We start from the raw sequence: 26,616 nt of genomic DNA, 5'->3' as shown, positions 1-26,616 counted from the left end.
TACAGTTTTTATATTTTTAATATGACAAGTAATGTAACAATTGATTACAACAACAATAAATTATTGTTCAGATATTACAAATTCATACAACATACAAAGCTTCAGTAAAGGAAGAAATAGTATCATTCAAGGTCAGTTTCTGTGTTGTTCATGTCGAACAGACACACATGGACATTTAAAGTCTTTTATTTCATTTTTTTCATTTTCATTTCTTCTTTATAGTCTGATGCATTTTCCTGAATATTGATTTTGTTCTTCAAAGATATTCTTGCATAAAATGTAATATTAGTAAGTAAACATAATTCAAGAATGCAGAAAAAAATTCATTTATGGAATTCATTAATTAAAGTTAATTTAAATTTTTTGAATAAGTTATGACAGACTATTGAATTCAAGGCCAGATATTCTTCTAGCTGGAGTCAAAATATCCCAGTTTGCAGACCCTATTCTGTCAATGGGAATCAAAATTAAAATCCTTTACTTTTAAAAAACCTTCTAATTTACGACTCAGTGATGATTGAATTGATGCTGTTGATAACTAGCATTTGATCATTAAAGATATATGAAATAGTGTTCAAAATTGTCTACTTTATCATGTTTGTTATCCTTAAAACTTTGTTTATTTATAAAATAGTCAAATTACATGCAGAGTAATTTTATAGAGTTTTCTTTAAACCATTTGCACAATCTTTGCACACACATAATATAATATATTCAAAATCATTGTAGACATATGTATCTCTTTAAATGCTATAAATGCAGTTGTATATCAAATTTATATAGAAGTTTATCACATCCATTTGGGCATCATCTAGATCTTTTCCTAGTTATATCAATTCTTAAATAAAGATAACAAAAGTCTTATACTAATGCTTAGGTGGTTGTCTCGTCAAATATGCACCAGATTGTATTTAAGAAACAATTCAAAGAAAAGTTTGTTATGAAGTGGACAAGTTTGTGAAATCTACTTAACCACAAAAAGTTGTATGCACCATAATACATGTTACATTGTGACTTTAACTACAAATTGTAGATTGTGTTCAATTAATAACTTTTTTATTATTTTCAATCAACTTGACCTAATAGGAATAAATATTTGAAAATTCATATATTTTGTTTTCATTTTTAGATAGGTATAAAACTGCAGGAGTTCAAATTTATAGAGTCTTTATCTAATGTGAAAGTTCTACATTTATCTTGTTTTAGAGAATATGTTAAAATAATGTACATTGGTCCTGATATAATCATGATAATCTTTAAATTACAAAAAATGGAAAATGTATAATTTAATAGAAAAATTAACACAGAAAAACAACAATAAAAATGTCAATAAAAATTGTCCAGTTATCAGGCAAATTGTCCTGCTGAAATTATTAAAATCACTAGTTGTACAGAGAGAACTCTGTAGCAGATCAGCAATTTACCAAAAAATAAATGCTTATGCAAAAGATCTTTTGTAAATGAAATATTTTCTAATTGCAATGATTTTTTTTATCATTTTTTTAATTATAAAAAGAACACTTTCCAATAACTGCATGTTAGAAAAAAACCCATCAATTAACATGCATTTCATAGGAAGCTTTCTATAAATCAATTTGAAGCACTGAAATCATTCAACGTGCATTCAACAGCACAACAATAATTTTTGTGCCTATTTCTTCACTAAAACATATAAAATGGTGCAGTTGAACTATTGAAAAATTTACAATTTTACTTGTAATTAAATATAATGTTATATTATCTAATATAAATTTCAATTTCAAAATTTTTGTACATGAAAAATAACAAATAAATTAAATTTGAAAAAGAAAATCATTTTATAAAGTTTAGAATACCTTTAAATTGTAATATATAAATGTTAAACAATTAATTGACGATACAAAAATGATTAAATTTACATTATCTTAAATATTAAAACAAATATATGTGTATACTGGCCATAAATAAAACACATACAACACAGATAGCAAAAGAAGATTTTCTTACATTTTCTATTTTAATGAAAAATCTCTTACTCTTCACGCATCTTAGTAGAGGACAGTATTTTCTGTCTATCTTCTTCATAATTCTTAGTACATATTTAACACAAACACCTTCAATATATTTCTAAAAAATTCTTGGAACAATCTAAATACATGAATCTTATTATAAATTTAAGTGGTGTTGTTTCTCCTTTGTTTTTGTATATTTTTACATTTATTTTTCTTATCATATATTAAGAATACAGAATCTAGACATGACATGTTTAGTCATAACATGCTTTCAAATTCTATGTCATGTAAAAAAAAAGATATGTAAACTTTTGAGTTTTGACATGCATTCTCCTGAATTCTGCTTTATTCATGCAATGCTTAAATATTGAAATTCTGACTAGAAAAAAGAAACTATGCATACTATGAAAAGTTGATAGACTGGTTTAAGGAGAAAATTCATTTTCATAAGTATGAATAAAGTAGTTGACCATTTAATAATTAAATTATATCTGAAATATTATTTTTTTATATACTTTTCAAATTGACTTTATGAACAAATAATGACATTTGACTGTATCATGTGTATGTTTCAAACAAATAAAATAGATAGAAAGAAAAAAACCTTCAAAATCAATGTATGGTACTTATTTTAGAACCATTTTTTGTAACAACTTAAAACTTCCCTTTTCATTCGGGACAAAAATAAAAAAGAAACATTGCTCAATGTTACCAGCTACTGAGAACAATCTGACAGTACATTGAAACCAAGTCAATGGTTGAGAAGCAGTTACAAACAGACAAACAAATAAACACATCGCAAAACACTTTCAATTCACAAATAAATGTTTAAAAAATAACTTTCCCTTCTTTTCTCTGATGTCAGAATCAGGTGGAATCTGCATTCTTTAATTTCTATTTTTGAAATATGCCCAAATAATTCATAGAAAACATGCAAGTAAATGTTGAGTTCTTATTAATAGTAATATAAATGACTATGTGATTCCAATAACACAACATCAACTGCACAGTACCTCCATACCATATTAAAAGTGTATGATAGTAAAACATTCCACATATAATGAAAAATAAAAATGGACAGATCAATAGAATCATCTACTTTTCATGAAAAAGTGTGGATGTTGTTCTGTAGAATTACACTTTCTCACGTGTGACACAATATGATTAATATAATTATATGTATACATATTTATATATTAATCTAATAAGCAAGAGAAGTTATACTTTTGTCTATTAAAATTGTGCTAGAAAAGTTTATTTTGTGTCATTCTGTACACATGTTACTAGTTATAATTAGGATGCAGTGATAAAAGTGGGTTATATTGAAATGTGTGAAAACAATTCAAGAATTTTAGTCAAAATTGATGTCTATGTTTAAGCTTAGAAGTTTTCATAACAAACATATTTAATGGCACTGGAACATTGTGTTTTTACTATTTTTTGAAAAAACAAGTCATAATCTTATAAACACTTACTAATCCACCCCCAAAAAAGGTTGAGATAGTGTTCTTTTGATGGACACATGTCTTCAAAATAAATGAGGTCTATTTTATTAACAGGGGAATTAACTCTAGCAAGTCAATAAAATATTTTCACAAAATTGTTAATTGAATGCATCTAATTACTGAGAGACACTAACATTTTGAGTCAGTGTTTTCTATAGTTTTATCTACCTAATATTATGTGTGAATGTATTTTATCAATTTGTATTAAGAGTTTACAATCAATGTTAAAAAAAAACAGAAAAAAAACTTTATAGGTCATCTGAACATGACTTGGCATTTATTAGATTTTTATGTGACCTATTAAAAATTAGAAGCAGATGATAATATTGACATTGCAAAGTCCCTTAATTATAAGTTTTTTCTGAGAATATCTCCAGATATTACAGACATGTCTGATTGGTCAGTACAGGACAGGTGACCTCAATTTAGAGGTAGCTTAGTAAGCAACATCTTATATATCAAAATAACAACAACATATAGACAGTTGATCATGAGGTAAAGCTATATAAACGATGTCAAATTTCATCACTTTCGCTATCACTATCATCAAAGCCAGCCAGATCTAGATCCTCAATGTCTCCTTGCCTTAGAGCATGCTCCACAATGCCCAGATGACAAAATACATACTGATCTGGCATCTGTATGGCAAAGGCTCGTTGTGAACGAATCCTTCTCACTGTCTCTTTAATATCTACTTTATGTGTGTCTTCTAATTGGCGTAGTGATATATCTATTGTCATAAATGTTCCTGAAAAAAACATGCTCAATTTAAATATTTAAGTGAGATATCTCATTATGGTACATAAATAAACTTGATAAATATTTAAGTTCTATTCACCGTAGTAAAACAATTTCCCTTTTCAGAATAAATTGAAAAATCATTAAACTAGCCATCTTCAAATCTTAAGGAGTACTGTTAATATATGATTGTGAAGCATTTAAACGGAAATAATTTAAGTGCCATAATTTTGAACATTAAAATTATCAATTCAACATGTTTGGTGAAATTATCCAAAATTCCCAAAATCTTTAGTTTCTAATGGAAATTCTATTAACATTCCAGTATACAGGAAGTTGTTGACAATATTGAGGGTGTAATTCAAAACTGTTTCATACAGAATAGTATGCTAAAATAAAGCTTTATAAAATAAAATCTAAGGATGCTATCAATTGCAGTTTCTGAGAATAAAGTAACAAAATTGAATGGGATGTACAGATGTAAACCAGTAAATCACTGGGGTATACGTGAAGCTCACCTGTTCTTCCAATGCCAGCACTACAATGAACAACAATCGGTGGGCCAAGTGCATGACCTTTCCAAGATGAGCCCAGTCGTTTAGTGGCATCGGCTTGGCAACTTCTAACTCGGAACAAAAAGTCAAGAAAAGCTGTTCCTGTTCTTGGAACTCCATAATCAGGCCAGCTTGTAAACTGTATATGTGTCAAATGTCGAGATTCTCCAGACTGAAAGAAAATATTACAGACATAAAACAGAGTTTCTAAAAGCATGTCTAATTAAAAGAAACTATTAAAATGTGTGATTCATAAAGAGATTTGGATCCAGTACAGAGGAAGCAAAAGAAAACATTCCTTGAAAACTTGAAAAATTGTGATGAGCATGCTTTTTAAAGCCCACTTTAGTTTTATTTTAATAAGGGAAATTTCCCATATCATCTTAACTAAAACTACCAAATTGAAGGTGAACAATACCATCTAGAACTAAAGATGTTCTGAAAGTTGAGTGTTTCCAAACATACCAAATTTCAAAACATTTGCAAAGTCAAAATATTTAGAAACTCTGAACTGATGACATAAAGCTGAATTTCGTTTGCAAAATTAAGCATCAAACTAAACAATGTCTAACATGAAATATTTTTCTCATTCCAAACTCAGAATTTCCTGAATATATTTACATACTTTGGTATTGTGTAGGAAAAGTCCAGTAACTGTGTAATCATGGTGTTGTTCTATTCCAGTGTTGATGACTATAAATTCCTCTATCTGTTCCTCGGATTCCTCTTCCATTGGCCAGTATTGACCACACTTCATTCTTCCTCTTTCTACTACCCTGTAGATACACATATAAAATACATTAAATTGGAACTATTTTTTCAATCCCCATTTTTTGGACAAGACATGAAGCCAAATATAAAAGAAAAGATGTAACATGATTGACAATGAGATAACTTTCAACAAGAGACTAAACGACACAGAAATTAAAAGCAATAGGTCACCGTACAGCCTTCAACAATAAGCAAATCACATACCCCATAAATGTTCTTAAAATCCAACTCCTTACAATCAAAATCTTTAAGTTAGCTAAGTCCTTGAAATGAAAATGTCAAATCTACTAAATTATACGCACAATTTTGTTCATGTTTTAACATTGAAATACTGAATTTATAAAGATTTAATCAAAAGTGTGAAAAAGAAGGCTGTCTGCCGCTGTGTATATTCAACAAACTTTCATTACATTAATAAAAGTATCTTTATTTACCAAGTTTATTAATAAATATTAAATTAAATAACAAATATATTAGCTCAATGATATAGTTGATTTAGACAGAATCATGCAGTAGTGCATATATACAAAATTGTACAATTGGTCTTAATATTTGAATTTTTCAACTTGTAAGTGTTGAAGTGTTTTCTTTTGCCAAAAACTGATGCATTCATAAAAACATTTTTTTTTAACAATACATTAGTTTCAACAGAAATTATTTACTCCTAGTAAAGTACCTCTTGATTCATATTTTTAAACAGCTTTGAAAAAATTACAATGAACATTATCATGATTATCAAGTTACTGAACATTACTACTTTAGGAAACATGTGCTCTACATGAAACATTATTATTGTTTGATTGGTATTTCAAAAAACATACCTTGTTGTCATGACAATAACCATCACATGACAATGCCATATCATTCTCCAAAAATCTCCAAATGTCTTGGGTAAAGGTCCTACAAAATATTTAAATCATAATTAGTGTAATTGAAATATAAATTTTTTGTCACAAGTCCATTTTCAAACAGGTCTTGTCTCTTTTCCCCATGTGTTCATTAGTCTGCTTTAGATGTATATTTGGTCCTTCTGCTATACCTGAAAGTTTTTTCTATTATGAATTTTGAATTTGATGTCCTATTTTTAAGGGTCTGGTTTTTTATACACAACTTTACTGAACATCCAGCAATTCAAAGCTAAACATATTTAAGACATTGTGTTAAGATTGTATATCAACTCTAATGTGTTTTGTTTTGTTACATTGGGTTTCTGTCTCCTGATTTTTTTAAGATTCTTACCCTTTTATCCAACAACTACTTCTTTTTGATATAGCAATGTCCAAACAACTATTTTTAAATATCACTGAATTTTGTTACTGGTAATGGAAATCAAATTGCAATAGAAAATCAATTATCTTCAAGGTATATAAAATGACAAGCATAAATTTTTCAAAGCATGAATTACTCATTCATAAACAAACCTTGTGTTGATATATATGCACTGTCCTGTTTGTAACCACCAACATAATTAGCATTGATATAATCTGAAGAAGGATCACCCTCAACAATGGCGGGTAGTTTGACTCGAGAATGGTCGTAACATAATACATCAGAGTATCTGTTCTTTGGCAAGTTGTATTTTGCTCTAAAATATAAAAAAAGTAAACAATGTATATACATAACCATGAAAAATATCTTTTAGCACTTCCCCCATTAAAGGTATAAAAAGCCAGGATGAACAGTGACTTCTAAATATACTAGTGAAGGTTACTTCGAACTGCTACTACAATATGACTTACCATTACAAAGTTAACAAAATAACAACAACCTTTCTAAATTTTTAACTTTCCTGAATGTACACATTTTAACTTGTATACATTTGAAGAATAGGTAAAGTATCATTCCAATTGATAACATTTTTTTTGTATTTGTCACTTGTACTTTGTATTTTTTTTTAAATTTATGACAAGACGGTTGAAATATATACTCAGTCCATGTTCATGAAAATGTAAACAAATTATTCACCTTTGACTTTTAAATAACATTTCATTTGTCTATTAAAGCAAAAAATCCTGTCATAGTCAGTCAGGGGTACTACTAGTAAAAGTTATATTAATCATTTTTAAAGGGGCACTAGCTACGAGATATTTAAAAAATCAAATATATTATTTTTTTTGCTCAATCATTAATGAAATCTAAATAGTGAAGTAATAGTTTGCTTTTAGCTTCAATTTAACCCCTTAGCTTGAGATGGATAACACATGAATTGTATGTGTGAAGTTATTTAAAGGAAAAGAATGTGAACATTGAAAGTGAAACAAAGGTAAATCATTTGATTGACTGATTCTATCCTGGTATCCATAAAAATGATTCTTACAATGTATACAGGTCAAAACGATGATAAACATTTATTTTTCAACTATAATATGAAATTAGATTGATTTAAAATAATCAAACAGCACAAGTTTGCTTAATCTATTTATATCTATATTTATGTTTACACGTTTATATGGTCATCAGATGACTTTAGAGGTCCACTCGATAATTAATTAGAGGGTATCTAGACTAAGGTACACACGAAACAAAGCTACATATTTTCATGCCTGTGCCCTGTGAATTGTTTTTTTTAGAGTTTTAATAGTTTGGATAAATGTCTTACATTGTTATAAATCAAATATGAGAATTAGATTAATATCGGTGAACATGAATTTGACAGCTAGTACCCCTTTAAGGATAATACCTACTTTGATATATTAAATGTTCCACTTGGTGGTTCCATGTTTAAGGATAATACCTACTTTGATATATTAAATGTTCCACTTGGTGGTTCCATCTTTATATGTGCATACTCAGTATACAGTCCTTTTCTTCTTGTTTTCTTCAAGTGTTTAACAAGTTGTTCAACAGTCATTCCTGTAACTTCATTCATATGATTAGTATCTTCAATAATATTTGTACTTGTTGACGAAGGTCTTTTTTTCGGTGGGATATCAGATTCATCTTCATTTATATTGTCATTGCAATTGCTGTTCTGCTGCTTGTTGTCGTCTGCATTATTGACATCTGAATCATGTCTGCGTTTTATACTGCCATTTGCACAAGTGTCATGTTTTTCCACTGTGACTTCTTTTTCTTGATCTATGATCATCTTTTCTTCCTTTTCCTTTTCCTCAGAACTATGTTTTTCACTAATTGTTTCCTTGGATTCTTCAGATTCAATATCACTAATAATCATGCAGTCTGAAATTTCACTAGATAAGCTTCTTTGTGACACAGATCCTTGCCTAGTATTCCTACATGGGAAGAAGTAAGTGTCAAGGTCAACGCTTTGCTTTGTTGATACTTTGTAACATATTTGCATCCAAGCAGGATGACTGTTCATTATTGCTCCTCCAAGATGTTGAGGAAGGGACTCATTCGGTATATGCAAATGTAGTTGTTGAAGACTGATTGTATATACCTAAAATTGTAACAATCATTTAAAGTTTAAATATATTCTAAATTGAAAGCCAAAACAAAAGCAACTAAAGCAGTATTGGAGATCATATGATGACTAAAACTGGAGTTGTAGAATGAGGACAGGGATACAGTGAAGGAGTAAAGTGTTTTGTTGTTGGGACACTCAGCTTCATTCATAATTCACCTCCAATGAGTCTGACAATTCAATATATATTGAAAATTCTCACTTCTAAAGTAATTCTTACTTTTACTGTACATTTTATTTTCAATTTTAAAAACTTCAAATCACTAAACATGCTAAATGAGGCACTTGTTTATGTCTTTTTGTTACAATTGACCATTTGGTTATAATATCATCTGAAATAGTTCACCATAACATTGTCAAGTCTTGTTTACAGTTTGTGTATAACATTCTCAAGTCTACAGTTTGTGTATAACATTGTCAAGTCTTGTCTACAGTTTGTGTATAACATTGTCTTGTCTACAGTTTGTGTATAACATTGTCAAGTCTTGTCTACAGTTTGTGTATAACATTGTCAAGTCTTGTCTACAGTTTGTGTATAACATTGTCAAGTCTTGTCTACAGTTTGTGTATAACATTGTCAAGTCTTGTCTACAGTTTGTGTATAACATTGTCAAGTCTTGTCTACAGTTTGTGTATAACATTGTCAAGTCTTGTCTACAGTTTGTGTGTTATTTTTCAGATATTTAACATTTATCTGCATTTATAATCATTTTCAGACAATTCAAGATTTGTTTTTAAAAACTTCTAATTGCTGTATTAATTACTACATCAATATTTAGAAACATTTTCTTTTTTTTTTAACTAAATGACAGATAATCTTCACAAATTCATGTAACTAATCTAACTATGACTGATGTCGTTTACTCTCCTTTACTCACCCTATCCCTGAGTTTTTCCCTGACAAAAAGTTGGAGTATTTTGAAAGGAGCTTTAAACCACAGAGGTGCTGTCACAATTAATACTTTCTTCAATCTTGCTGGGCATGCTCCCTGAAATAAACAAATTAATAAACGTTAATTATGATGATAAAAAATATCAGATAAAATTATCAGTTTCAAAGGAAATGGTGCATTTTGTGGCTAATTTGGCATTGTTAATTCACAAAACTATAGAATGATATAGTTTATATGTGTAAATACCATTCTTTAAAAGCATGCATGAATTTAAAGTCATTTTAACATGTTTAATTTCAATCAATTATATTAAAAGTGGGTACTAATACATTAACACGATACACTAATAAAATATTTGAGAAAAACTAACACAACTTCTTTTCAGATTATCTTGATTTTCCAACTTGTCGGAGGTGCCATATTGTTTTTACAATAATAAATATCGAATATAATTACAAGTTCCCCCTCCTGAAAATTGGTCTTCAAATCAACTTTTCTTTTTCTTAAACTCATTTAAGGATTTGATGAGTGGAACCTCTATCCACTTGTGGAGGGGATCCAATGATTATTGAAAGTGCTATCCTTGCAACAACAAGTGACACACATCCTGATAGATATGTCATAGATAATATACCCTAGCATGGGATATAATAATAACTCAAAATAATTTGATTAAATAAAAACAAACATACACTACCTTCAAAAGACTGAGAATTTTTGTGCAGAGTTCGTAATCAAAGTTTGCATACTTTGAATCTGTCATGTCATATATAAATACTAGTCCATGTCTTTGTGTGTCTTTGCTGAAACATATAAAATATATTCAAAATAAAAGGCTTGCACAGCATGTTTTCAATATTAATATGAAAAAACTTGTATATAAATTTTTTATAATTTTCGTTCAGCATCTGTACTTGATGATACAGCATCAGCCTAATGGAATTTTCCTTTGCCTATTGCACCCTGTCAGAGCTCATAGATATAAGATGTGGTATGAATGTCAAAGAGGCATGCTCCATCCAAGTCACAATTTGTAAAAGTAAACCAATAGGTCTAAGTATGGTCTTCAACACAGAGCCTTGGATTTTCTCAATCTTTAGTTTTCTGTGCCATGTTTTGTGGGCTGTTTGTCTTTTCATTTTTTTTTCTTCTGACCGTATGGTTCTGTTATTATTCATTTGATGTTTTTTAATTGCTTCATTGGTAATTTCCTCCCTGTTTTTCAGATAAATTTGAAGATATTTCTCTTATTTATAAAGCATATTCATAGCACATTTGGCTTATATATGATTTTCAAAATATTCTACCTTTCCAAAGCAGCATCTAGCTGATAAAGTAGACCTTTGAGAACAATCTGATGTGTTGAGTCTCTGGGCTGATGTAATCTAGCTGTAAATAAGGCTACAGCAGCACCATGTTTATCTCTCCCTGGCTGTAATAGATCACACAATTACTTTACATTTAATTAAATAAGGCTACAGCAGCACTGTGTTTGTCTCTCCCTGGCTGTAATAGATCACACAATTACTTTACATATAATTAAATAAGGCTACAGCGGCACCATGTTTGTCTCTCCCAGGCTGTAATAGATCACACAATTACTTTACATTTAATTAAATAAGGCTACAGCAGCACCATGTTTGTCTATCCCTGGCTGTAATAGATCACACAATTACTTTACATTTAATTAAATAAGGCTACAGCAGCACCATGTTTGTCTCTCCCTGGCTGGAATAGATCACACAATTACTTTACATTTAATTAAATAAGGCTACAGCAGCACCGTGTTTGTCTCTCCCTGGCTGTAATAGATCACACAATTACTTTACATTTAATTAAATAAGGCTACAGCAGCACCGTGTTTGTCTCTCCCTGGCTGTAATAGATCACACAATTACTTTACATTTAATTAAATAAGGCTACAGCAGCACCGTGTTTATCTCTCCCTGGCTGTAATAGATCACATTTTCTATTAAAAAGTTATATATGCTACAATATCGTTAGTTTAGACATTTGTTGTGTGGATGAAGATTTCTTTTCTAGTTTAATCATTTTATTAATTTTTGGGTGTGTCTACTGTTGATGTCTTTTCTTGTTCTACTATTTTATTAATTTGTACAGCTGTCTACTGTGCCATAATCTACTGTTGCAAATTTCTATGTGTCTTTTTCAGTTCTTATATTAATTTTCTCATTGATGTATAAACCACATCTCCTTACATTCATATTTCCAAACCACAAAATGTCATTGTGACTTATTGAACAAAAACAGTTGTTGTTGGATATTTCCCATAAATGTCTATGTGTCATGACTGTCATCTAGTCATACTATGACACAGGATGCATATCAAGGAGCTTACTCAACCTGATGTTGATATTGAATATTAAACATATATTTATACATAAAATTGAGAATGGAAATGGGAAATATGTCAAAGAGTCAACAACCCAACCAAAAAGCAGATAACAGCCAAAGGCCATCAACGTGTCTTTAATGCAGCAAGATATATATGTTTATACACAAAAGAAATAAATGTTTAAATCATTCTCCTTGAATATTTTGTCTTCAAAGTAGTTATTCTTTTTTTTTACAATTCTTTCTTTTTATCCTATTCATTAACTATCTGGAATGTTCTAACTGCAGAGCATTGCAAAAATGAATTGCAATAACCAGGATGTTTTTTTGTTTTTAAACGCTTTACAATGTTTTAGATTTCCTTCCTTTTAAGAAGATTCTGACAACAATGGAATAGGTTACACCAAAAGAACAAGTGAAACTGCAAGCTACTGCTCACTGATGATACCCCCCCCCCCCCCCCCCCCAGCAAGGGGATAATTCTTGGCAATCAGGTGTAAAATTATACAAGTGTTAGTTAACAGGAAGTTGCTGAGTGATGAATCTGAAAATGCATCACATGGTATAGCTGATATATATAAACCCTGAAACCAAATTTCAGAAATCCATGTATTGTAGTTCCTGAGAAAAATGTGACGAAAAATATTAATGGGACAGACGGACTGATGGACAGACAGAGGTAAAACAATATACCCCCCCCCCATTTTTCAAAGCGGGATTCAATAGCAAAATGTTATAAATATACTGTGTTTGGAAAAAAAACCATTGACTTCTCTATACATACATACTCTAACAGAAATTCTTGTTCTAATTCTAAAATAAAGTAAAGAATGTCCTAGATGCCCCTTTTGATTTTTTAGTGTAGTTTTTTATTGCTGGTGAAAATTTTTAATTTTAATTCAAGCATAGAATAATATACTGTCAAATGAACTGTTTAAAACCATAAAATAAGTAAATTTAATATTGTCTAGCAATGCTTTTACATAATTTCTTTATTTTGAAGATCCCCTTTTGTCCTAAAAATATAGGTAAGAAAATAACTTAAGTCTTTTTGGTGGATTGCAATTTTCTTAAACATACAAAACAATGACTTTTAACAAATAAACACTATTGCACAAATAAAATGAACAAAACTCGTTTGGCAGGAAGGAAAAGTACAAAGTTTAATAATATGATTTTTTTTATTTATTTGCCAAGTTTTGTAAAATTTACGCCTACAAGTCTGTACTTAATAGATTGTTTGAACTAGTTTTTGTATCTTTATTCAAACCGTATTTCGTTTAAAATGTATTTTGACTTCATCTATCATGTTTATGTATCGATCAATCACACAATGCTTCAAGGGAAATAATTCAAACTTTGAAAAAATATTTCTCCATACCAATATTGTTAACTTTTCTGTAGCCACTTCTTTCAGTAGTAACTCATCATTACTGTCTATATGTAATAATTCTTCTTTCTTTCGTGTTATCTGAAAAAAGTAAAAGATTATCATATAATTAGATATAAGATTATTCTTAAAAGATATAATAGCGTGAAATAAAATGTTTCATTCCAGTTAATTATTTAGTACAAAAAGTTCATACAATATGAACATGTACTGTTACTGTCAAAATTACAAATCCTTGCTGAAGAAAATTTATTCATTGTCCTAATAATCAAAGATAAAGATAACCATATTTTAAATATTTCACCGATATGAAATACTACTAAAAGTTAAACTAATAAAAGAGTAACATCATTTGGAACAATAACAGTATTTTGTATATATAATTTCCTTAAAATTAACTATCAGATAAGAACATTTGAAGTTTTATCAAACTATTTATTCTATTTGTACAATCACAGTTAGTCTGTAATCATGTGTAATTTGTAAGGTCAACAGGGTGTAAGGTTTTATTTCCTAACAAATCATTTATCATTAAATAATCTTATCAGTTTACATGCTCAATTTCTCAATAAGAAACTTCAATTCATGGAATCTTCAATTACCTTTAAACTATCTTTTAATCAATTCCCAAAAATATTATTTGTAAAATCATTTTCATGGTGTCAAAGATTTTATTTACAACATATACACAGAAATTAATGGATATATGACCATATACATGTACACAGAAATTAATGGATATATGATCATATACATGTACACAGAAATTAATGGATATATGATCATATACATGTACACAGAAATTAATGGATATATGATCATATACATGTATTCCTCATTGAGCAAAATATAATTAATGGTTCAACATATACACATGCAATAAAATTGAGAATGGAAATGGGGAATGTGTCAAAGAGACAACAACCCGACCATTGAACAGACAACAGCAGAAGGTCACCAATAGGTCTTCAATGCAGCGAGAAATTCCTGCACACAGAGGCGTCCTTCAGCTGGCCCCTGAACAAATATATACTAGTTCAGTGATAATGAACGCCATACTAATTTCCAAATTGTACACAAGAAACTAAAATTAAAATAATACAAGACTAACAAAGGCCAGAGGCTCCTGACTTGGGACAGGCGCAAAAATGCAGTGGGGTTAAACATGTTTATGAGATCTCAACCCTCCCCCTATACCTCTAGCCAATGTAGAAAAGTAAACGCATAACAATACGCACATTTAAAATTCAGTTCAAGAAAAGTTTGAGTCTGATGTCAGAAGATGAAACCATTGAAAATAAACAAAATGACAATAATACATAAATAACAACAGACTACTAGCAGTTAACTGACATGCCAGCTCCAGACTTCAATTAAACTAATTCAATTAAGCATGATAGATGACTCTTTCATTATTCTCAGAAAATCAACTCTGGGCAAGCTGATTTAAGGATTAACAGATCCAGGAGTGTGGAGTGTTCTGGGGAATGGAACTCCCTCATTTTTGTTTGACAACTAATGCTTTTGTATGGGGACATATGGTTGGATTGCCCCCTTTCTATATGATTTGGATGTGTTGGAACCCCCCCCTCCCCTTTAACAATTGACTAGGTCTGCACCTGATCTATATCATTTGGTCACTGCTAGATAGTTGGCATTCATACCAAATCTTCATATTTCATATTAATCAAAATCATAATAAACTTTTCATTAAAATTAACTCCATAGACATGGCCGGTTACTGCTTTAATCACGTTCGGCATATGCACAAAATCCCATGTCTTACAAACTATCAAAGACTATGCTGAAGATATTCAATATCTAAGGAAGTATAAGTCTAATTGTATAAAAATAAACTCAGACAATGCAAATTAAAATTTGGTTTGCTCGTGAAAAAAAATTGAAACATGATCATGATGATTGAAGCAAATATTATTTTGGCAAAGAAGAAAATTGACCCAAGGGAAAACCTGCTACCAAAAAAAACAGTTGTAGGGTTTTCCTGGATTGTTGCCTTTTTTAACAAGTACAAGGTGATTCCCAGGTACAATGTAGAACTAAAATGAGCTTAAACTCCAAAATTTCTAATTGAAGAGTATGAACCCTGACCACACATGTATCACCTTTTACAATGTCTTATTCATCACTTTGAAAAATAACAAGAGTGCACAAGTGAAACAGCATGATAATTTTAAAACTCCCAAACGTACTTCATGGTTTATATACAGATCTATGGCTCTTTTCTTGTCGAACTTCCTTGCCATAAGAAACTTGACAGCAGTGTTCCATGTTAGTGGTTCTGCTTTCTCACGCTCACGAATCTTATTTACATATTCCAGAAAACCTTTTACTTCCTGTAAAAAAAGAGAGGAAAAGTTAATGATATTATCAAACATTGTTTCCTGTGAATGACTGATACCTGAAAGCAACATTTTGTTATGTAATATCAAAGGTGTTTCCCACATATCATGTCATTCATAAAATAAATTTTTACTATCCTATATTTGTGATTTGATATGGTTTGTATGGAAATTAATTTGAACTTCCCATTTCCTTTTCTCATATTACTGTAAAAACTAACATAATAATGTAAAGGTGAATCATGCATCTTTGGTGTACATGATTGTATATATAACTAAGGCTTTTTCTCAAAAACACAAATTATAACACCAATTTTGCAAAAGGGATATTTTTATGTACATATGAAAATAAGAATGAATTTGCATATTGAGTTGAGGGAATCAATAGTTCAACAGGTTAACTGTCAATCTGCACAGGTGGAATACATGGTTTTTCAAACTTGTCTAATTATGTAAAACAAATTAAAACAGGTTAAATGTATATAACCAAAATGGAGGAGTAGGAATTCACAGCTGGGTGCCAGTGCTCTAATATTCCTCTAAATGAAAAAATTGCACATGTGTTGTAGGGGGCTTTAGTTCTTTTCCCAACATCATATAAGTATGTATTGTTGTTGATGACATAAATATATCTCCCAGCAATATAAGTACTTGGCGAGTTATTAATACATGTGATCAATGTAAATAAACTATTCAAATGTTCATGTAAAATTTATACAACAGAGAAATCAATAGAGTTATCTTCTCTTATCTTGTTAGTCTCAAATCTCAATAATAAATTTGATATTAAAAACCTAAATAACAGTATAAATTATATGTAGGTAACAAATTAAAAACACAAACAAACAAAAATCCAAAGGTCACCATATTGTCTTCAATGATTATTAGCCAATTATATATACGTATCATTGTAATAAAGACAAACATCCTTACAACATGTACAAGAAGTAAATCTTTAAAGTACCTGATGTCTAGACCACTTTAGAATCTTATTTGCTAACACAAACACTATCAAGTCTGTTTTTATTCAATGTTCAGTCATGATTGCAGCTGTTCAACATTTTAAGACATGTTTTAATGATGATGCAGTATTTTATTAGACTCAAGAAAATCTAAATTGAAAATCTTAAAAATTGAAAAAATATAAACATAAAGACTTTGTACATGCATGTATATATAAATATATAAAATACCAACATGTTTATCAATACAAAATTGGACCATATATGAAAGCTAGTCATTAAAAAAGAGCATTAATTCACTCTTCTTCTTATAGTTAGAAACTATTTATAACCAGAAATTGTATCTGTAGTTATATAATTAGTTGGCTTAGTCTGATGGTCTTAAATATACATATGATTTTCAGAACTGTTGAATACATTTAAACATGTACACGAAAATCAGCCTGAATATAGTTCATTATCTTGTTCATAAGGGCTTTATGGCATTTATCTCAGAAGAGGATGCTATCTGTTTACCTTCTGTTTTATAGACATGATAGCCTTTCTGTTTTTAATGCATGAAACTTATTTACCCTGGCAATTTTTTTTCTTTCTCCAAACCAAGACAATTTATTTATAATTCATGAACCTATCAGCTGATTATGTATGAATTGGAGAACAATTGACCGTAAAACTTTACACACATAAGAATACTGTTACATAACTGTGTTTATATATATAGAAAAAATGACATATATATTTACCTCTCGAGGATTAATGTTTAAAATACGTCCAGAACTATTCATGCTGAAGGTATTTTGTTTGTATAGACTTTAAATAGATTTTCGCACAACTGTTATCAGGAAATAAAATGTATAAAAATTATAGATTTCCAGGAATTGTAATCGTTGAGTCTTATCTCAGAACTAAATTATCCATTTCAAGTGAAATCCAATTTAAAATGACACACCTTTGATGAAAATCTTATACATAATAATTTACTAAATTGAGGACTAGCCTATATAGCTAGCGGATATTAAAATAAAAACCTATATTTTAACAGACATGAAATGTACAGGAAACTGACAATCAAGTTTTCATTGATAAATAGAAGTGTACCGGTATATTGTTGCTAATCTGATCTTTATTTTATTCCCAGGATGTAAGTGACATGCACAGTTATTGAACATCTTATTAATTTTTTACACTATAGTTTGCTAAGAGTTATTTAGCAATCAATACAGTATAACATATAACCATACCTAACATATACCAAGAATGCACTCAACTAGAAAATCAATTCATTGCTAGAGAGATTAGGATGACTTTCCAAGAAATTAAACCTCAAATATCATTATATTTAATCTATTTCTATCCTTCACCTTTAAAGCTTATACCAAAACAATTATCAAGCGTTTGTCAAGTCTCACAATAAACATGATAAAGACGGGTTTTTTTTTTTATCATAAATTTATAAATTAATTTCCTGCACTTTGAATATTAATTTCATAACTTGTGACTTTTTTCAATAGTATCTATGGTATAAGCAGGATGATTTAAATTTGTCTTTCTCACAGATTTCTTAATTTATAGATGTATATATATAAGTATTACTTTAACTTATGTATGTATATAAATATTATTCTAACTAGAAAGAAGTTTCTGCTTTTCAATTAATTTAACCTTCCCCTTGTTTCCTTCCAAAAGTTTTGTGGTTGAACTACACAATTTCAACCCATGTCATTTGTTGGGCCCTCTGAATTACAAAATGTACAGGGTCACCAATTACATTGTATGACTGAAAAGATATAGGAAGATGTGGTATGAGTGCCAATATAATGAGACAACTTTCCATCCAAGTCACAATTTGAACAAGAGGCTCTGAAGAGCCTGAATCATTCATCTGTTTTTTAGAGGAGGAAGATTTTAAAATATTAGCAAACTTGACGAACAAATTGTGTAAAATTGTCTTACAAGGGAAATAACTCCTTAACCCTTTCCTCAATAGAATTTTTGTGTTTGCATGCTTGATTTGCAAAGAATTTTTAATAAAATGCTGAAAATATGCTTTAAAGTATTAATGCACTGCAAAAAAACAAATATTTCATCAAATAGATTTAAGTCAAATTTTCTTATGAATATCCTTTTCATATTGAATACAAATTTTATCAAGTCTGATGCAGACATTTCTTGGTCAAAGCGTTTCAACTGAGGTACTGCACAGGCGTCAAAATGCGTCATTATGGAGTAAAGGGGGGTGGCGGCAAAAGGCGTCATTATGGAGGAAAGGGTTAAGGGGTCAATTGACAATTTTGGTCATATTGACTTTTTTGTAGATCTTACTTTGCTGAATATTATTGCAGTTTTCAGTTTATATCTATCTATTATAATATTCAAGATAATAAGGTGTAATACCACCAAATCATGGTACGTCACATCCGGTTGTATATGAAAGTAGGTAGAAAAAAAATATTCCCTTGAATTTGACAGTTGTAGGTAATTAGTCCTATATTTATTTGCAGTAAAACATTCTGTGTCATAACCGACCATGCACAATGATGCAAGGGCTGTACTTAGCCAGTCAAGGTAGTTAAAAACTTCCATTTGTTGTCTGTGTCATAAACATATGTCTTGGGTATTTCAAAACACCATTATTTTTTATTTGGGATTTCTATAGAATATTTTGTAATCTTGAGGTTACATGGTGACTATAAACCTTGTACACAGATAAAATAAGGGGAGAAATTTGATTGGTTAACTTCCAATAATGGTTATTTTCTTATATGTAATGAAATATTATGTGAAATTTTTCTATAGTACTGGACAGGATAAAACTTTTCTCCTGTCAAGTGTTTCTTATATTTGAAACAAAGATAAATTATGCACATTTTTTTTTGAAAAGTGCAAATTAAACAAAGACTAATAGGGGGAAATCAATGGTGGTATTCACCATAACAAAAAACTGCAAAATTTCCTTAAAACTACCAATTTACTGGCAGCAACCAAACAATGGGTAATGTTTGATTCATCTGAAAATTCAGGACTGATAGATCTTCACCAATTGAACATAGATATCCCATGTCAGATTTGCTCTAAAAGCTTTAGTTTTTGAGATATAAGCAAAAAACTGCTTTTGACCCCTATGTTCTACTTTTAGCCATGGCAGCCATGTTTGTTTATGAATCAAAACTTTGGATAGTTTATAAACTGGATACCCTAAGGAACATAAAAATTAAAGTTTGATGGAATTTGCCACAGTAGTTTCAGAGGAGAATATTTTAAAATGTTAGCAAACTTGACAACAAATTGTGTAAAATTGTCTTTAAGGGGTCAATTGACAATTTTGGTCATATTGATTTTTTTGTAGATTTTACTTTGATGAACATATTATGGCTGTTTTCAGTTTATATCTATCTATAATAATATTCATAATAATAACAAACAAGAATGTGTCCTCAGTACACGAATGCCCCACTAGCACTATCATTTTTCATGTTCAGTGGACCGTGAAATTGGGATAAAAACTCTAATTTGGCATTTAAATTAGAAAGATCATATCATAGGGAACATGTGTACCAAGTTTGAAGTCGATTGGACTTCAACTTCATCAAAAACTTTAACCTTAAGCGGGACAGACGGACAGACGAACGAACGGACGGACGGACGAATAAACGGACAGACGGACGAACGCACAGACCAGAAAACATAATGCCCCTCTACTATCATAGGTAGGGCATAAAAAATGCATAATTTCCTTAATGTTGTTAAAACTACCAGTTGCAATTTAGTGGCAGCAACTCAACTATGGGTTGTTCGATTCATCTGAAAATTAAATAACACTTTTAATTACAAAAGGGCTCATATTTTCCCAAAGAACTATATATATTGATCTGGTATTAAATGGTCAAAACATGTCCAAGAATTTTGTTATATTCCCTGACTTTAACAATGTTAACACATTCACTTTAATATTATTCAAAATAAGTTGACCCCTCTTTTAGAAAAGTTGTTGAAAATATGATGTATTTCTCCTCTTTTTAAGTAAAGAATTCAAAGTTTTTCAAAGTAGCACTATACAAATCCTTGGTATTTCTATTTTCATTTCTACAACAGTAAAATGGCCCCATGTCTGAGGAGGGGTTGTTCCCAACCTGATAATAAAAAATACAGATCTGACATAGTAAGGCCTTTAACACAGGGCTTTGGATCAGACCAAACAGCAAGCTATAAGGGACCCCAAAATTGTTAGTGTACACAATTGGAACAGGAAAACCAACGGTCTAATTTATATAAACAAACAGGAAAATACTAATGAACCACATCAATAAAGTTAACGATAAATGCTCAACGACAGGTTCCTGAATCAATCATGACAGGTGCATAAACATGCAGCGTGTGTAGATAGTTTTGTATCACCAGCATACAATATAATTGCAAATGAAGGCAACTCTTTCAGAAGTTCTTTGTACTTTATAAATTCTAACAACAAACATTTTTTGATAGGGAATATAAGTAAGGGGAAGGAAACCAATGTTTTGTTCTGTACAGGTATTTTCCTCTGTTATATATTTATATCGGAGCACTCCCACTTGGGATAAATGGGTTTCATGCTGAATCAAATATCACAGATATTACACACTCACAGTGTGGTAGGATGCTTATGGGTTTAAAATCGTTGTACACAGGCCTAGGTAAGACTGTGATTTTAAAAACAAGTGTTAATAATTATCTTTCATTTTTGTCTTTTCATAATATTCAAACAAAAAAAGGTGCAGGAAATGGACATGATCACATGATGCAAAAATAGGTGCGGGCGGGTCCGTCGAACAAGGAATTAAATTGGTGTGGCCTAATGTGTCTATTTACATTATTAACCTGGCAGAGTTTTCAAGGAAATGGACCCAAGACAAAGAAATAGATAAAAATTGTCTTTAAGGGCAATAACCATGATAACACCAATAAGAAATTGTCTGACAGTTTTGATGTAATTGGATGGTAAACATTTTGTACATTTCTGATTTTATCGATTTTTTCTATGACCATGATGACAAGTGGTTTTTATGCCTATTTTATTTCAGCCAAGATGGTTGGAAGGCAAGGTCAATAGACACAAATTTAAACTTGATGCCAAATGATTATTGTGGCCAAGTGTAGTTAAATTTGGCAGAATAGTTTCAGAGGATAATATACATGTATGATAAATTTGTAAAAAATAAGACATGATGGGCACCAACATTGACCAATGCAAGTAATAAGAAAATCTCATTTGGCCCTTTGGTCAGGTGAGCTAAAAATTTATATCTATATATTACAGGTACATGTAGGTATTGATTGGTTTGCTGATTTTTCGGGTTTATATATAGTTCCATGGCAATTGTTCATGCATTTAAACGATAACAAATTAACAATTAATACAGCTAAAACATGAAGAAAAATTGTCATGGCTGTATGGCTGTGGGTACATGTACATACATTTTACAAATAATTTATGATTTGAGTATTATATTTTCAAAAGTTAACTTGATTAAATACATGTATGTTGTGAGAGAGCCTCTAGAAATTAAGTATGTTAAATCAAAATCAAAGTGCAACATGTGCAAATGGTGATGAAAGACATTTGCCTTATATCGTGGTATACTCATGATACTATCATGTACTATATCATGTACATTTTGTATATATGTGTGTAACATTTACAAATGTAAGTGTTCCCCTTGTGAAGTCACAAGATTAAGTCCATAAAATTTACAAAATATGGTTACAAAATAATTTTATTACAAAATATCATTTCAAAAACAATTATCCGTTTATCATGTTTATATTAAACACTTTTTCAAGTATACACAGCTACTTTAGTACAAGTAATCTTGACGTACAGTTCTAAAGATGCATAACAAATGTACATCTGTAAATCTGCATATGTATAAACTGTACAGCTGCATATAAACTGTACATCTGTAAAACTTTTTTGGGGGTTTATTTCTGATGCAAAGACTCTATGAGTGAATCAATATTAATACCAAAATATGCCATCATTTATGACCTGTCAACAGTATCAGAACTATATCCCTTCTAAAAGTCTGTTTAAAGGTTTTGTGCTTTGATAAGAATATTTCCATAAAAGATTGGATGTGAAATACCGGAACATATAAATTATAAGATGTCTGCGTGTTGATTTAAATTTACGAATGATGTCCTTGTACATGTTGCATTGTTGATAAAAAAATTAGTAAACGTTTTGACTAGAATGTATGAGTCTGCCCCAAGTCAGGAGCCAGTAATTCCAAATGAATTCAGTGGTTTTATGTTTGTTGCTGTGTTACATATATTTTTTTTTCATTAATTTTTTTGTACATTAGTTAGGCCAGTAGTTTTTTTATTTATTAAAATTAATTCTATCATTTTGTCTATGATATGAAAAAAAAATGTTACCTGACAATAACATCCCTAAGGCCTTTGTTTAAATTGAAAACGACATGAAGATGTCACATCTAAAATCCTAACAACAGGACCAACATTGGAAACGTTACAGTGTTTCCATTTCTTTTTGAACATTAAAATTTCATGAATACCATCAATACATACAAATGACATATGGACCATAATTTGGTATTCGGCCTTTGGTTTCTTTTTGTATCCTTTTTTATAAGTTCTAAAACTTTAACTTTTATTCTGTGGGTTGTGTTGGTGTTAGAATAGTATTAATGGAACAATTGAGTTTTTCAAGAAAAAAATAATACATTTTGATTCACCGTTTACGTGACAGGAAACCAAACAGGAAACCAATCTTTATTTTCTTTATTTTGCACAATATATTTCAAAAGACATAAATGAACACGATTACTAGTGTTACTTGCTTCTTGTAAATATTTAAAATCTATTTTCAATGTTAAATTAAAGTTTTTTTTAAACGCGACAGGAAACCATAAGAAACCAAAAGCATTTTTTTAGTTTTATTTTATTGCAAAATCTGCTTAAAATAATCTGAACAGTATACTTTTTCTTAAAATCCATCTTAAATGTAACAGTATTATAAAACTCCTAAATATTGTTTTGAAAACAATTAGTACAATTTATTCAGATATTACTATATTTTCTTCATTGATACAGGATACCATAATCGTTGTATCTTGATGTTTTAGACAAAAAAATGTATTTATATTTGGTTTTGAAATTCCAGTTATATACAATTTATTCCAAATCATTGGCAATGTAAAATTCTTTAAATCCAGTAAAGAAAAAAACTTTTAACTTGGAATTAAAATCTTTAAAATAGGCACCATGTGATATTTGTGACCTGTACACCATCTACATGGTTTCCACATTTTAACCTACTTTAGTGGGCTAAAATCAATAAAGTACTTCCTTTCAAGTCATGCATGGTAAAAGTTTACTTCTCCTTTGACAAGTTTATTGCGTTTCTGAAAAGTGTTTGCAGAACATGAATAAAAAAAAATAATTAAAAATTGTGACAAAGATACCAACTTTGTACATTCCAAGTGTAACGGTATATTAACATGTATTTTTTATTAAATTATCTTTATTCACCTAAAATATCCAGTAATATTTACTGCTGAAGCAAAATCAATCTAACGATCATCGGCACAATGATAAGAGACGTAATGTCTATTGAATTTTCCAAGGACCCTTTACATCGTTATCAGGAAACAAAGTGTGTTATAACGTCTGTCAAATCTGAAATCGATTTTGTCAAGTCATTGGGCATTTATTTTCACACAAGATCGTATGTAACATTATGCACATAGGAAAAATAATAGACCCCCGGCGCAATCTCTTTGAAGATTGTATTTTCCTTTTTTAAACAAGACGAAACAAGTCTACAGATAATGTTTGCTAACATCCCGTTGGAAACAAAAACAATGTTTAGACCTAGTATTTCATACATCCGGCCGTAAGGGCGTGATCACATGTTCGTCACATGTTTCACGTATGACGGGAAACGATTAGAACTTAACGACAAAAACAATTTTAATAAAAAAAAGGAAATAACTGGACTTCTGTTTCGTTTGAAATGTAACGCATAACGATAACGTCATTTTCTAACTTAATTATTACGAAGAACAAAACTAGAATGTAAATCATCTCTGATTTACCTGTTTGAACATCTCGCGAGAGTTCATATTTGCATATTGTTATAAAGAATTCTATTACAACAAAGCAGATTAAATCATCTAAAATTTGTGTTACGAAATTGGAAACCAAAGTAACGCTAGTGTTCTTACACCTGCTACAGAAATACTTATAGTTCTCGGCATTTTCATCTGACTATTCTTATTGGTCGATGTTCTTTATTATTTGAAAGCAAAAGTTACGAATTTGCCGGTGACGATTATCTATAAATCAGTCAGCGTTATGCACTTCGGAAGCGAAAAGTAACGCGAGAAACGACACAAAAATATGGTCGTATAATCTTTAAAATTTGTTAATTTCAATTTTTTTTCTTGGGAAGAGTAGCATACACTTGTATGTTGATAAAAATAAAGGCATCTTTAGATGTAGTTACAACTTTTTTTTACAGTAATACACATTTTTATCACTTTTCTATAGTTATAGGAAACGAGCCCAATAGCAAATTATGGTCCATATATGATAGAATTTATCAAAATAAGTAATTAATAAGGACTTTTTCACAGGTACACCTGCCTCATGTTAGTTGTTAATTTCTGCATGAATTTTCTCTTGTGAAAAGTTGTCTCATTGGCAATTATACCATATCTTCTTTTTTGGTGTACTGTAGTTGTGTAATGGTGGTCACTTTGTTTTAATTGTCTATATTCTATTTATACATGTTATATGGGGAAATTGGTTAATGTTAGCATTACTTATACTTCCGTTACTCTTCATGCTCTTTCACCCGAGACCGACCATGTATAAATTATTATTGTCTGGACTTCCTGCTTCTTGCAAGTGCCCGACACCGGCCCGGTCGGGCTCTTTGTCCCCAGGAACTATAAGTATGACGTCACTCACCAGGTTCAGGGCAGTCTACACTTAGGATTTGAAATGAGCAGACGCTCATACTTTAGCTTGTGAATATGAAACCTTTACTTTTGCAAGTAGACCAGCCGCCACCATATATTTTATTATTCTTGTATGTAACTTATGTTCAATTTATGTCTTTTAAAATAAACATCTTGTTTATATTAACGTGTTTTACATGGTTAGTCCAATATCGCAGAACTTGGGTAGACAACAGGAAAACATAGCCATTGTCAGAGATCATGGAGATGGAATGATCTGAAACTGGAATCCTATGTCAGAACAGACTTGTAAGACTACAATTTGGCACAAAATAGAATTTTATAAAAGTGGTACTGTCTTTATTTTCATATTTAATTGCACGGGAGTGGAGAAAATATTTGTAGGGATAGGCACTGTGGTTTTCTGTCATATTTATTCATTTTTAATGAGGTAAATTTTGTTTCACGGTCACTTCCATAATGAGTCTCATAAACATAGCTTTCGGGTAACAGTTGAAACCCGCAAGGTTTAATTTACTTTTCTGCTATAAAAATGTCTAAGTTTGGTGTTATTTACCTTTTCTTCTTCAGTAGAAAGGCTCGCACTTGCCATTTCATTGAAGCGGAAGTAAAATTCTGATAAAAATTTCAATTTATGACAGTCGTAAAAAGTAGAATAATAGTTTTCGAAGAACAAATAAGTTTTCCAAACT

General features: G+C 30.2%; 1 protein-coding gene across 2 annotated transcripts; it reads right to left on the bottom strand.

The window, feature by feature from the left end:
• On the bottom strand, positions 1-26,578 carry LOC139518958 (tyrosine-protein phosphatase non-receptor type 9-like). Of its 2 annotated transcripts, none has more exons than XM_071310656.1 (12): positions 26,481-26,578; positions 15,832-15,975; positions 13,613-13,702; positions 11,184-11,308; positions 10,574-10,679; positions 9,862-9,972; positions 8,298-8,959; positions 6,981-7,144; positions 6,381-6,459; positions 5,414-5,564; positions 4,753-4,960; positions 1-4,244 (listed from the first exon to the last, which is right to left on the bottom strand). In XM_071310656.1, the coding sequence occupies exons 1-12, from the start codon at positions 26,514-26,516 to the stop codon at positions 4,012-4,014; spliced, it is 2,109 nt and encodes a 702-aa protein (XP_071166757.1). In that variant the 5' UTR covers positions 26,517-26,578; the 3' UTR covers positions 1-4,011. The 2 variants fall into 2 exon arrangements, with proteins under 2 accessions (XP_071166757.1, XP_071166756.1); XM_071310655.1 differs by lacking the exon at positions 26,481-26,578 and adding an exon at positions 17,687-18,042.
• Between the last annotated feature and the right edge of the window lie 38 nt (positions 26,579-26,616).

Source organism: Mytilus edulis, chromosome 4 (genome assembly GCF_963676685.1).
Source record: "Mytilus edulis chromosome 4, xbMytEdul2.2, whole genome shotgun sequence".
NCBI lineage: Eukaryota > Metazoa > Mollusca > Bivalvia > Mytilida > Mytilidae > Mytilus > Mytilus edulis.
This window is presented reverse-complemented; position numbering and strand designations above follow the sequence as displayed.

Bases quoted from the DNA above. Each gene is read 5' to 3' on its own strand.
- LOC139518958 (XM_071310655.1), bottom strand. From the start codon at position 17,728: ATGAATAGTTCTGGACGTATTTTAAACATTAATCCTCGAGAG. The intron at 15,976-17,686 runs GTAAATATATAT...CTTTTTTTACAG, and splicing joins TAAACATTAATCCTCGAGAG to GAAGTAAAAGGTTTTCTGGA. The intron at 7,145-8,297 runs GTAGGTATTATC...TTTATATTTTAG, and splicing joins GGAACATTTAATATATCAAA to AGCAAAATACAACTTGCCAA.